The following is a 14,082-nucleotide window of genomic DNA, read 5'->3' on the forward strand; positions in this document are numbered from 1 at the left end:
CTAAACAATAGCAAACTAGGAATACAAGTTAACCCTATAATGACTGAATCAGACCTTGTAAACACATACATTTCCAACAATGGGAACATAAGGGGGCCATGGGGCAGGGGAGAAAGGGGGGGGGGGGGGACTGGCCGGGAGTGTGACTGGGCCCTTGGTAGCCTCCCACTTTTGGAGGAATTGGCCTTGACCAGTAATCAATTTGCGGGACGACGGACAATAATGCATTGGTGGCGGTGGATCTGACGGCTGCAGTGTGACCTGAAGTGGAGCCAGGTCCAGCTTCAGGATCCAGGTGGACTCACAGTCAGGAGCAGTGTTCCCTCTAAGCTGAGTTAGTGTGAGCTAGCTCACAGTTTTTTAGACTCCGGCTCACACATTTTTGTCTTCGCTCAGGAAGGAGGGCTCCAGAGCAAACTAATTTATGCAGTAGCCAAATCGCTCGCTCACAACTTTAATGCCGGTCGCTCACAAAGTAGAATTTTTGCTCACAAGACTCCACAGCTTAGAGGGAACATTGGTCAGGAGAGATTCAGCACGGCCTGGTAATCACTTTGCAAGAGGGTGGAGGCCGAAGGCATACAGACAAATTTCTGTCCTGCTTCTCAAAGGATGGCGATTCCAGTGCTTGCAAAGGCTGGAGATTACTTCACCATCAGGCAGGTGAGGGGCCATGGGATTGGTTGACTGTGGCATGAGCTGGTCTCCACCACAGCCCAGAAGGAGGCATCCCATGCCACATCCCACTCTGGGTGGGAGGAACCCCTGGGCATGCGTGTGGAGTGGTGCGGTGATGTGGGTATCCTGAAAATGGGGTGGTGGGAAGCAGTGTTCCCTCTAAGCTGAGTTAGTGTGAGCTAGCTCACAATTTTTTATCCTCCAGCTCACAGATTTTTGTCTCAGCTCAGGAAGGATGGGGCTCCAGAGCAAACTAATTTATGCAGTAGCCAAATCGCTGGCTCATAACTTTAAAGCCAGTAACTCACAAAGCAGAATTTTTGCTCACAAGACTCCACAGCTTAGAGGGAACATTGGTGGGAAGCTATTGGCAGCCAGTGCAGCGCCTTCAGAGCAGGCTGGACATTCTGTGTTAGAACTACTGGAAAGCGCACCCAGCAGGGAGTTATACATAATTCAGAGTGGTCCCTTGATGGCCGAGGTACAATCAGGGCACAAGCAAAAGCCCACCTAACCTAACGGGTCTACGTTCTCAGGAGGAAGCTGTAACTAGGTACCAAGGTCACTAGCTGAGGCTACATAGATAAGAAGAGCATAGAAGAAACAAAACCTAAGATTCCAGTACAGAGGCAGACCAACATCTCTCCCCCCCCCCCAGCCATGGCAGCAATGTCAGAGGCTCAGCTGACACTCCCTCACAGGGAGAGGTGAAACTCAAGTGTGGGCATTCCTTGGAGGGACCCAGCTGCCAGCTGTGGTGGGCAGACAGGGGAAGTTCATAGTCCCAACATGGCCCATGCGAGGGACCAGCCTGAGTAGAGCACTCTCACACCAGAAGAGGAGACGTCTAAGTATTTGACCTCTGTAGAGAGACCCAGTAGCGTGGTCTGACCGCCTGGCTATGGCAGGCAGACAGGTGAGGTTTGGAGTGCCAGCCCCAGTGGATAGGGCCCCTGAGGGGGACCGGCCTGAGTAGCGCACTCACAGAGGGAGGTGATGCCCAAGTGTGGGCCCTGCTTGGAGGGACCCAATAGCGTGGTTCAACTGTCAGACTGTGGCAGCTTGGCAGCTAGGGTGGAGGGTGTGTGTTGCGAGGGGGGGGAATGTGGGGCGACCGACTCATGCTGATTCCAATGCCTGGGATCACTGGAAGCCCTGCAGATGGCCAGAACATGAACATGAATCGCGTCCAAAAAACTGATTTCTTGGTGTTTCTTTTTCATTTTCCCTGGGCAGGGCCCACATTAAGAGGAGGGGTCATAGTTGGCATCTGTCAATGTTTATTTTTAGTTTTGGGCATTTCCTGGGGCAAAGAATGGACAAAGACGAAGAGGACGAGGGTCATGTCTGACAAATATCTCTTAGGTTGCCTGGCACAGGGAATGTCCCAAGAGGAAGAGGACATTGCTCATGTCCGTCAATATTTATTTTTAAGGTTTTGGGGGGGGTTTCTTGGGGTGGAGAATGCAAAGAGTCTTTGAGAACAAGGGTTATGTCTGACAGGTATCTCTTCTTAGGTTGCCTGGCACAGGGAATGTCCCAAGAAGGGGAGGGCATTGCTCATGTCCGTCAATGTTTATTTTAAAGTTTTTTGGGGGTTTCCTTAGGATGGAGGAGAGCTGCGGTGGCTCAAGTGGTTAAGACGCTGAACTGCAGGCTATGGAAGGTCAGTAGTTCAGCAGTTCGAGACCCGGGTGCTGCATGACGGAGTGAGCTCCCGTCTCTAGTACCAGCTCCTGCTAACCTAGCAGTTCGAAAGCAAGAAATTGCAAGTAGATAAATAGGTACCACTACGGTGGGAAGGTAACAGTGTTTCGTGCGCCTTGGTGTTTAGTCATGCCGGCCACATGACCACGGGAACGTCTTCGGACAGCGCTGGCTCTTCGGCTTTGAAACGGAGATGAGCACCGCAACCCTAGAGTCGGATTCGACTGGCTTTCGAGCGAGGGAACCTTTACCTTTTTTAGGATAGAGAAGTGCAGAGAAGTTGAGGACAGGGGGTCACGTCAGACAAACATATGTTTTTGGGTTGCCTGGTGGAGGAAGTGCACCAAGAGGGGAGGTCGGTGTCCACATCCAGTGGTCTGTTTTGAGGGATCCTTGGGTGGGGAATGCGCAAAGGGGGAGGGCAGTTGCCACGCATGACAGGCTTTGTTTCCGGTTCCTGTGTCAGGGAATGCGCCACGAGGAGGAGGACTGTCCAGGTCCCGATGGTCCTTTGGGGCGATGTTGACATCAAGGGTGTCGGTAATGGGGCAAGGCCAACCCCTTCTGGCAGAGGCGGCCTTCCTTCCACCCAAGTGCTCAGGACGCACCCTGTGGGCCGCATGCTGGGGTCACCCAGAGAAGGAAGGGAGAAAACGAGGAAGGAAGAATGGAAACCGCTGCCTCATTCCACCCCACCCAGAACAGGGTGGCCCAGCATTGATAGACAGACCTTCAGAAAGTTCAGCTCATCCACCATGGCAGGGTCTAGGCAGGCTTGATGTGGGCAAAGGATGTCTCCCAGATGGGAGAACACCCGCTCGCTCTGGATGCTAGTGGGAGGGCAGGAGAGCAGATTGAAGGCCACACTGGAGAGATCAGGCCGTATATGGGTGGTCTTGCGTGCCCAGTACTCAAGTGGGTCTGAGTTGATGGGCTCAGGGGTCTCAGCCAGGAACTCATCGACCATCACATCAGCAGAATCCTCTGCCAGCCCATGCCTGGCACCCACAGCCAGTGCTCTGTATCTCTCACCACATGATGGACAACCAGAACTCCTGATTCTCATTCCCACATCTCCTCTCTGCCCTGCCCCCCCCGCTCTCTCCCCTTCCTCATCCTCCTCCATCTCCTCCACGCCCTCCTCCTCCACCTCAGCATCTCTCTCCTCCCTCAGCTGTCTCTGGCCCCAGCCATGGCTTTGGAACAGCTGCACCTGGTGGCACAGTTCACACTTTCACTGATAAAGCGGCATGTTTTGGAGTGCGATGCTTCCTTTGATACAGGGGTCACACATGCATGCCAGCTTGAACTCCTGCACCTTAGAGAGTGGGTGCAAGTGCTCCTCAATGTCTTGACCAGTGCTCTGCCTCGGTGAAGAACCTTGGTTCCGTTGGGGCCTGGTCGCAGCACAGATTCCATCATCCAATCTAGCCCTCGAATGAGGGGGGTGACTTGGCCCAGGCTGGCCGTGTCGGCACAGAGCACATTGGTGGCGTCCTGAAATGGCAGTCAGATACAGTATACAGTGGACACTCAAATGCTGGGCCTTCTTATTGGAATGTCTCATCGGTCTCCCAGATACGTAACATGCAGCCCTGCCTCATATCTGCAATGAGAAATCCCGCACAGCATCAACAGTGTGGATGGACTTACCTGGAGTTGAGCATCTCCCCAGTCCAGAGGCTGCTGAGCAAATAACTGTCTTCCCACTGGCAAGGGTTCCTGCACTGGGTGCTACACAGTCTCCCCTCCCCAACACACTGGTCAGCACTGGAAGGCCTTCTACACTGAGTAACCAGGAGTCAACTGAAAACAGTGGGCCACCTTTCCAAGGGCAGTGGAAATTAAAGCTTTGACACTTCAGTCTTGGTGCCGGACACAAAGTGCAACTCTTTATCGCCATCTAGTGGTTGAAAAGAAGAGTTTGTAGATGAATACTGCATCATTGAAGGGTTTGTTAGGCCCAGGGAAATTTATGATCAGGCTTTCCTACAATTTCTTCTCTTAAAGGCAACTTAAAGGGAAAATGTGGCTTTGGTTTGGGGGGAGGGATTACAATATTTCCCCAGATGCCATTTTCCCAGTGCATATTCCCCCTCTTCCCACTTGTTCTGCTAGAGAAAACATACACATACACTGCAGGTGCTCATGTGTGCCCTCTGTGGGTGGAGGGTGACTTTTGTTGTTGTTGTTCAGTCACACAGTCAAGTCCGACTCTTCGCAACCCCATGAACTAGATCACACCAGGCCTTCCGGTCTTCCACCGTCCTCTGAAGTTTGCTCAACTTCATATTCGTTGCATCTATGACACTGTCTAACCATCTCATCCTTTGCCATCCCTGTCTTCTTTGACCTTCAATCTTTCCCAGCATCAGGGTCTTCTCCAGTGAGTGCTCCCTTCTCATTTGGTGGCCAAAGTATTTGAGCTTCAGTTTCATTATCTGGCCTTCCAGGGAACAGTCAGGGTTGATTTCTTTTAGGATGGACTGATTTGATCTTCTTGCAGTCCAAGGGACTCTCAAGAGTCTTCTCCAGCACCATAGTTCAAAAGAATCTATTCTTCGGCGCTCGGCCTTCCTTATAGCCCAACTCTCGCAGCCATACATGACTACTGGGAATATGTGTGGTGACTGGGATTATGCAAATGAGGGGGGGAAAGCTGAAGCCCCCTTCCTTCAGTGCCTTACCCCAGACTGGAATTGGTCCCTTCCTCCCTGCAGCTTCTTGTTTGAAAAGAAATGTGGGCGATCCTAAGTAGTTTCTACTTGCCAGAGTTCCGGGCCCAGTGGACAGCCCACCTGTAACCTTCCAGGAGGGGCCATGGTTCAGTGGCAGAGCATCTGCTTTGCATGCCAAGAGTTCCAGGTTCAGTCCCCGGCATCTCCACTTGAAAGGATCAGAAAGCAGGTGATGTGAAACGTTCTTGCCTGAGACCCTGAAGAGTTGCTGCCAACCAGGGTGAACCCTGCTGATCTCAGCAGAGCACAGTTCTGACTCAGGATAGGGCATCTTCATGTGTGCTCACTTCACAGCATCATTTTTTTAGCATAAGAATCAACGTGGTAGTCAAATGATTCCCAACGTGGCACCTACCACATGGTGCTTGTTGATGGCTTTCTCGGCACTGGTGTGATGCTGCGACAAAATGTCTTTTTCCCCAAGCAAAGACACAATCTTGGCTTTCCTCCCCCCCATCACTATGCAGCATTGATCACAGCCTGCCCTCTCCAGGTGGTAGCATTCGCCTTTCCAGAAGGATTGACCCTTTCTTGGGAAGAGTGGGGCTCTCTCCATCCTCCCTTCCACGTGCACTGCAGCCACAAGTGGGAGAGGTGGATGGTCCTCCTCCTCTCTTCCCAGGTAGGTGGGGGATGCTGGCATAAAGGACCTTTTATGAATTTGCTGGAAGATGGTACTACAGTGAGGAGTTCAGCAGCAGTGGGTGGCAAAATCATGTAAAACTGATTTTGGTGGTGTAAATGAGCAAACACAAAGTAAGTGATATTTCTGTCTTTATTGATGCAACGTATAAAGCCATGTGTTTTTATTGCTTTGAATTTCATCTAATGGACTTTTATTATTATGTCAGTTTATGATATGAATTCTATTAATCTCTGAAGAAGACATCCGAAATGAAGTTTTGTCCAGAATCTTCATAAAAATATCATTTCATATCAAATTGTACACTATATATTGTACACTGTTTGGAAATATTGTTTGCATTATATACATTACATACACGGTACACTGTTTGAGAGCCTTGTTTTGATACTCTGATCTGCAAAAGAGATTCTTTATTAATATGTTTGGATATGAATCTATAATATAATATTTTGAGAAGTTCCTAGTGTCTTTTTCATGGTTCTTATTGCAGCTTGTATTATTTTTGAACTGTGTACCTAGCATATTAGACACCCAGAGTGGATCATTTTTTTGACACCCCTCCTCTATACAACAAAATTCTTTTCACTAATAATTATAAAATAGGGACTTCTGGTCTATGGAACAGCGATGGCGGACGCTATAGTGATGGCGGACACTCTTCCCAAGACAGGGAAGGGCGGTTTGCACGCCAGAGGCCTGGAGTTGTGCCACCACAAGTGACACCCCCGAGGAGCCTTTGTGATAGGCTCCAGGGGGCTTTTGAGGGGTAGCCTCTTCAATGGCGTAATGCCGGAGAATTGAGGCTCCCCTTTGCCCCGACGGTTCAGTCGCTGAGTGGCCTTCAGGAATAAGCTGGACTGACCGAGACAAGCGCCGGAGATCGAGTGGAATGGTGTAAAACTGAGCGTAGTCAGAGAAAAATTAAAGAGATAGACACCACAAGCAAGAAGTTGAAGAAAAGGTTGGGAGAGGTGGAAACGAAGCAGAATTGCCAAGAGAATCGAGTTTTGCAGCTACAGCTGGAAAAAGCTAACATGATTCTCAGGTTTCAGGGGGTTCCTGAAATGGATTGGCAAGACTTGAAGAGGGTGCTTGGTGAGATCATCGTTCCAGTAGTAGGTTTAACAGCGGATGAACTGGTAAACGAAATGGAGTCAGTCCAATTACATAAAAAAAAAAAACCTACCTGGAGAAATAGTGGTTAGGTTTTTAAGAAGACAAACCAGAGATGCCATTTTAAAAGCAACTTCAGCAACTCCACTGAAAATGGGAAATGTAACCATCAAAACCTTAAAGGACATTCCATTTGAAATTAGACAAAAGAGGAAAAATTATAAGGACTTAATTTCTTTTCTTCAAACTAATGGGATATCGTACAGGTGGGCGGTTCCGGAGGGTGTCATCTTTAAGATACACGATAGAAGAGAGAAGATAAGACTCCACTTTTAAAGCTAAAGAATTTTTGAGACATCAGCTGGGGACAGACGAAGAGTCCAAAGAGGAAGAAACGAAGTCTAGTGACTCTGCTACCTCGGGAACGGATGAGGATTCTGTGGCAGAAAAGAGTGCTGGACCTGCCAGAGGGGTATATGATTTTAGAGACAGAAAGCCAAAGTAAATGCAGAAGGACTTGGAAAATGGCCTTTTGAAGTGATGAATAAGAAGATGATCAGAGACTTCTCTCATAACAACTAACAAAATAACATATATAAAAACGAAACCAGAGTCCCCAAGACCGGAAACAACCAGTGAGACGACCAAGGCGATGGCTGAGGTCATTCGCCCTCTACTGGAACAGCTCAATGTTTTTAAAGAGCAGATGTCGGTGGTAACAGCGAATATAACAGCGCAGCAAAAGCATCTTGCAGTTGTAACAACAAGCATCACTGCTCAACAAACGCAAATAATGGACTTGATCCAAGTAATGAAGCAGGATGCAGAGAAAGTAAAGGAAATGGCTGAGACAACGCAGAAAGTGAGGAAGAAAGTGCAAAACTTGGAAAAAAACCTGTTTCTTTGGAAGATCAGATGCTGCAAGTGCAAATGGATAAGGCCAACATGGTCCTGCGCTTCCAAGGGGTGCCAGAGAATAGAGGAGAGAATCTTAAAGAACTTATGAGTGAGCTACTCGCCCCAGCAACAAATATAAAGGTGGAATTGTTACTCAACGACATGGATGTGGCCTACAGGTCATATTCAGGATATATAAAGAAAAATAATCTGCCTGGGGAAATTGTAGTAAGATTCTCGAAGAGGCACATCAGGGATGCTATCCTGAAAGCAGTGGCTGTGACACCCCTGAAGGTTGGGGAGAATGCGGTCAGAACGCTAAAGGATATTCCATTTGAAGTAAGGCAACGCAGCAAGAAATACAAAGAACTTGTGCTCTTCCTCCAAACAAATTCAATTGGATACAAATGGCTATTTCCAGAAGGAGTAGCATTTAAGATCAAAGAGAAGAAGGTTGACTCTGTTTTTAAAGCTCAAGAATTTCTAAAGGAGCAACTGGGAAGGTCAGAGGAAGAGAAAAAAGAAGAAGTCAGCAGGTCCATCGGCGAGCTGGAACCTGGTTCATCTGGCGAGGACTCTTTGTCTGAGCAGGGGGCAGCAGCCCCGAAAAGTCCCTACAAACTGTGGAAAAGAGAGAAGAAGAAGTAAAGGCTGAAGGACTCTGAATTGTGCCTTTGAGAACTTTGGTTCCAGGGGATGATGGGGGGCACTGTTCTTGGGCAATTAAATGTAAATGGGGAGGGTTAAAAATTCTAAAAGTTTGACACAGTTCATAAGAAGTACAAAGATGATAAGTTTGGATGCTAAAAAAAAAGCTAGTTAGAGGATCTCCTCTCTTGGGTTTTTAGTCAGTAGTGGGTTCTTTACTTTCTCCCTTATATGTAGTTTTCCCCTCCCCCTTTTCTGTTGTAGTTTTTTGTAGTGTTAAAAAAATCAATAAAAAAATCCCCTCCGGAGGCTCAAAAAACAAACAAACATATAAATAACGAATTGTTATAAGCAAGAACTCTACAAGTATATTGTGATATTAAAACTAATTGTACTAACATTTTTACTAACAGTGAAAAGATCTCCTCTTGGGGTTTTAGTTTAGTGTGGTTTGCTTTCCTTTATCCTTAGTTGTAGTCCCTTCCCTAATATTTCTTTGTAGTTTTTGTAGTATTTGCAAAATAAAAAAAATCCCTCCGGGGATTTAAAAAAATAAAATAAAATAAATGCACCTTAGAGACCAAAAAAAATTTCAGGGAATAAGATTTCAAGAGTCAAATCAGAGAATTTCTGCAGTAGAACTTGAAGATGGGGGGCATTTTTGCAAGCCCAGCAGAACCAGTGCAATGTACAGAGTACCCAGCAGTAGCAGTGCAATCACAGAATGCTTAGCAGAACCCAGTGCCATTGCAGGAATGACACAAGGAATGCCACCTGATGTCAAGCACAGAATCACAGTCCAATGAAGGTGTTGGGGTTGGAAGGCCAACAGAACCAGTGGAATGTACAGTGCCCAGCAAACCCAGTGCCATTGTGGCAATGCCCACTGATTTCAAGTACAGAATCACAGTCAAATGGTGGGGGTTGGAAGCCCAACAGAACCAGTGGAATGTACAGTGCCCAGCAAACCTAGTGCCATAGTGGCAATGCCCACTGATTTCAAGCACAGAATCACAGTCCGGGGGGGGGGGGTTGGAAGCCCAGCAGAACCAGGGCAATGTAAGGGCCCAACAAACCCAGTGCCTTCTGTTCATAATATTAAAAAAAGGTTTGCTACTATAGTACTCTTAAATACATTTTGTCACCAAGCAGGATAGGGATAAAAAGGTCTTGACATCAAGAAGTGAAAATAGGGGGTGGACAGAAACATTAGGTGAAGGGAGACAGAAATGAATAAGAAAAGTGTGGAATAGAGGGAGAGAAATTAAGAGAGGGAAAGATTGTTTTATCTTGCTGCCACACCCTAACTACTACTTTGCAAGGTCTGGCTGAGCTGGGTGTAAGGAAAGGAAGAGAGAAAGGCTAGACTATTGGAGAAATTGACCTGCAGAATGGCAATTATTGTAGCAGCAATTAGCATGTTGGCTTGGTTGTATGATCTGTTAAGTAAGTTTGCTTTGGTCTTGGAGAAAGGGAAGTCTTGCTGATCCTAGAGTGCTTTTTGCTGTGCTCAAACATCCCTGTGCCCCTAGTGGCTGCAGCCAGAACTGAATTTCCCTCTCTGAGGGACTGTTTCCTGAGGCAGTTAAGGAGGCAGTGGCTCTTGAAAAAGCCATCCTTGGATCTGGCCAATTTGGCTAACTATCAACCGGTTTCCAACTTGCCCTATTTGGGCAAGATAATAGAGAGGGCAGTGGCGATGCAGCTACAGGGCTTTCTGGATGACACTTCCATTTTCGATCCCTTCCAGTCCGGCTTCCGCCCAGGCCATAGGATGGAGACAGCACTGGTCACCCTCACAGATGACCTCCGGAGGCACCTAGATTGGGGCGGATCAGCAGTGCTGCTGTTGTTAGATCTGTCGGCCACGTTTGATATGGTCGACCATCAGCTACTGACCCACTGCCTTGCCGACATTGGAGTTCAGGGACTAGCCTTGCAGTGGCTTGTCTCCTTTCTCCAAGATCTGGGACAGAGAGTGGCGCTGGGGGATCAACTATCCCGAAGGCACCCATTGGAATGTGGAGTGCCTCAAGGGGCAGTCCTGTCCCTGATGCTTTTTAACATCTATATGCGCCCTCTTGCCCAGATTGCCCGGAGGCATGGGCTGGGTTGTCACCAATATGCAGATGACACCCAGCTCTATCTGTTGCAGGACGGCCGGTCTGAATCCAAACCGGAAGATCTAGGCCCGGCATTACAAGCCGTGGCGGGTTGGCTTAGGCTGAGCCGGATGAAATTGAATCTGATGAAGACAGAGGTCCTGTGCCTGAGTCAGAGCGGTCCAAGGGTAGGGATCCCACTCCCGACCTTCAACGGGGCACCACTCGTGCCAGCGCCGGAGGTTAGGAGTCTGGGAGTGTTCCTGGATGCCTCTTTAACAACGGAGGCCCAGGTAGCAGCTACTGCCAGGTCGGCGTTTTACCACCTTTGGCTGATTAGGCAGTTAGTTCCCTTCCTTGAACGCAATGACCTGGCAACAGTGATCCATGCAATGGTCACCTTGAGATTGGATTACTGTAATGCCCTCTACATGGGGCTGCCCTTGTCGCAAATCTGGAAGCTGCAGCTGGTGCAAAACGCCATGGCCAGGTTGTTGATGGGAATCCCGATTTGGGACCACATCCAACCTGTGCTAAAGACGTTGCACTGGCTTCCTATAGCAAACTGGGTGCGCTTCAAGGAACTGGTTTTGAACTTTAAAGCCCTTTATGGCCAGGGTCCGGCATACCTAAGGGACCACCTTTCCCCATATGTTCCCCAAAGGACACTGCGATCGGGGACCCAGAACCGGCTGCCCCTCCCCCCAAGCTTTAAGGAGGCCAGACTGGTGGCAACTAGGGCCAGGGCTTTTTCGGTGGCGGCTGTTAGGCTGGATGCAGCATGACGCTGACTTCAAGGGCCCTACTTCAAGGGCCTTCCTCAAGCTGCACCCTGGCGGAATGCACCCCCCTCCCTGCCCTTGGTATGCCACTGGGATAACCATTAGGGCTGCTTGAACACCCACTGATTGTGTCCTGTCCACCATTTATTAATGGGGAGCTGGTTTTTTGATGAATTATCTATTTGTTTGCCAACCCATTTGTGCTGTTCGACAGGTTGCTTCACTGTGTTCATTCCTAGCAGTGCAGCAAAATGCAATCAGCTTTTCATGAATGCATATTCTCTTTTTTAAAAATACATTTTTATTTTAATAAATAATAAAATACAGACAAACAGACATACATGCGAGTAATAATAGCTTCATCATATCTCTTAAATTACCCTTGTACATGTGTTTATAAACCACTTTTCACCCCAACAGGTACTTTTATTTTTGCACCTCTGTGTTTTGCAATCCAGCTTTTTTATAACTCTATTCTATAGGTCTAACTATGCATATATCTTAAAATAACACAATCACCCCAATCTACAAATTTCATTTCTATTAATAACAAGTTCTCTCCTGTTTAAGCTTCTACAATAAAGTTCTCTATGCTAACTTTATTCTAATCATTATAATACTTTTATGAATACATTCTCTGCATTTCCATGTTATTTTTCTTTCCTAAACATCCTTCTCTAACCAATTTTGTTCAAATAAACATTTGTATTCTAGTTCCCTCCTTTTTATTTTATTTTTTAAAAAATATACAATATATCTTCTGTTTATAAAAATCTTTCAACAAATCTTACAATCTTCCCAAATTTTTACTGTAGGCTATACTTTGTAAATGCCTAAAACCCAAAAGTAAATTTGATTTGTAATTACAAATACAATTTCCCCTAGCCCATCTTAGTCAATTATACCAAAACACAGATTCTCTGGATCTGTCTTATTTTAAAAACTGTATTCTTCTCTTCTTTTTATAATTCCTTCTTTTTAATAAAATCATCCATCTGTGTCTTTGTTCTTTATAGGTAGAGGGGGTCTCTTTTGGCAATCGCCCTCTATTGTCAAATTTTAAGGTGGTTAAGGTTCCCAGTGTTTGTTTCCTCTTCTCTTTGAATTGTAGCTTGGAGGATTCCAAGATTTGCTAGTCTTTAGGTAGATCTGTTTTTCTTCACTTCTGTTTCATCTCCTCTTTGAAGTGTGGCTTGGAGGATTCCAAGGTTTAACAAGCTTTTAGTCAGTCTGTTTTTCATTTTATAGATTTGGTCATCTTGATTGTAGATTTGTTCTGCATCTAGCATTTTGGAGTGTTGAAGATCCTTTACTTTATAAGTTACATCCAGTTGCTTGTAATGCTCCCCTGTTGCTTGCATAATTTGTAGCTGGGGCTGTTCTTCTTCTTGCTTTGTTTGCTGCTGAAGTTCCATTATCTGGTTTATAGTTTGACTCAATGTTACAGCTAGTTCATCCATTGCAGTTTTTAGTGCATTCTTAAAAGCGAGGGTAGGATCGATCACCATCCTGTCCCTAAGCTCCTCCCAGGACATTTGTAGCTGGTTGTTTTCCAAGGAGCTACTCAAGGACACATTGTCTGGCATTTTACTTTTTAAATCCTGATCCTCCATTTTTAAAACTGTGTCAAGGAACTTGGCAAGATCCACAGTCTCTAGTATTTATATTGGCAATAGGGATTCTTCAATACAAATCCACTGCTTAGATCCCACTGGAAATACTAGACATAACAAGCTCATCCGTTCCCAACACTAAGGCATAACGTCATCAAAAGTCGCCACACAGTAAGAGAATCAAACTTCAGTTAACTCTTTTTTGTTCCTTCTTTTTTTAGAAAAGCTCTAAAGTTCTTTTATAAAAGCTCAAACAAGAGTCTTTTTTTGCCCCAAGGTGTGTCTCACTCAGGTTTCTTTATGTAAATCGGCGGCTCCGCAAGGGAAGAGGGGGGGAGTCTCACCCTCCTTCCCAAGTCCTTTTATCATTTAAAGAGGCTTAAAGGACAAGTTACGCTTCTTCTATGTTGTGTTTCCAGTTACTTACAGTGTAGTATCTTCATCGATGTCTCGGATGAGGTTCAGCTTACTCTCGTGGTTCCAGGGCATACACAACTGATACAGTTATGGCTGCCATAACTGTGCTGCTTCGTTCTTTGCTTCTGGACGATCCAGGTCTACCACCCGTTTTTGCTGCAAACGGGTCCCCCAGATCAAGTCCCTTGCACTCGTCCTTCCTCCAGAAGGTCCAGTGGAGCTTGGGATCCCACGAAAACGCCTCTAAAAAGAAGAAAGAGCCGGTGACACCTGGGAGAAATTCCAAGTGTCAGCCGTGCCGTTGTGCCGTAGGGCCCCCCCCCCCATGAATGCATATTCTCATACTGTCTAATGGAATTCTTCTTCCCCTCTTTCCTTGCTTTCCTGCTGGTCCACTTGGCAGGTAATTATTTCAATATAGGGTGAAATCATTAATGAATCTTATAAATCCTATGATTTAAAAAGCTATCCTACCATTCAGTGTCTAAGTAGTCCTTAGCAATGTTACTGGCTGCTGATCTCTTTGGATCAGCACCCTTTTTGTGCATGCAGTTTTTTCCAAGCCTGGGGCAAACTTGTTCAGCAAGCATTTGTCTCATTTGCTGCCGAACCCCAAAGGCTCAATGATTGGTTTATGTCTGATTGGTATGCTTGAACACAGTGAGTTTGATTTTTGAATGCAGTCACCATGGGGTTTGCTGCATCCCTAACTGAAATGCACTCAACCAATAGACCAAAATT

General features: G+C 46.6%; 1 protein-coding gene across 1 annotated transcript in view; it reads left to right on the forward strand.

Moving 5' to 3' along the window:
• Window positions 1-13,430: 13,430 nt before the first annotated feature.
• The window catches only part of CATSPER4 (cation channel, sperm associated 4), a 36,358-nt gene continuing 35,706 nt past the window's right edge, over window positions 13,431-14,082 (forward strand). Inside the window, exon 1 of the mRNA XM_015410237.1 lies at window positions 13,431-13,604. Coding sequence (XP_015265723.1) covers window positions 13,431-13,604 — 174 coding nt within the window. The remainder of the gene's footprint in view (window positions 13,605-14,082) is intronic.

Source organism: Gekko japonicus, unplaced genomic scaffold (genome assembly GCF_001447785.1).
Source record: "Gekko japonicus isolate JY-2015 unplaced genomic scaffold, Gekko_japonicus_V1.1 scaffold1200, whole genome shotgun sequence".
In the NCBI taxonomy this organism is placed as follows: Eukaryota; Metazoa; Chordata; class Lepidosauria; order Squamata; family Gekkonidae; genus Gekko; species Gekko japonicus.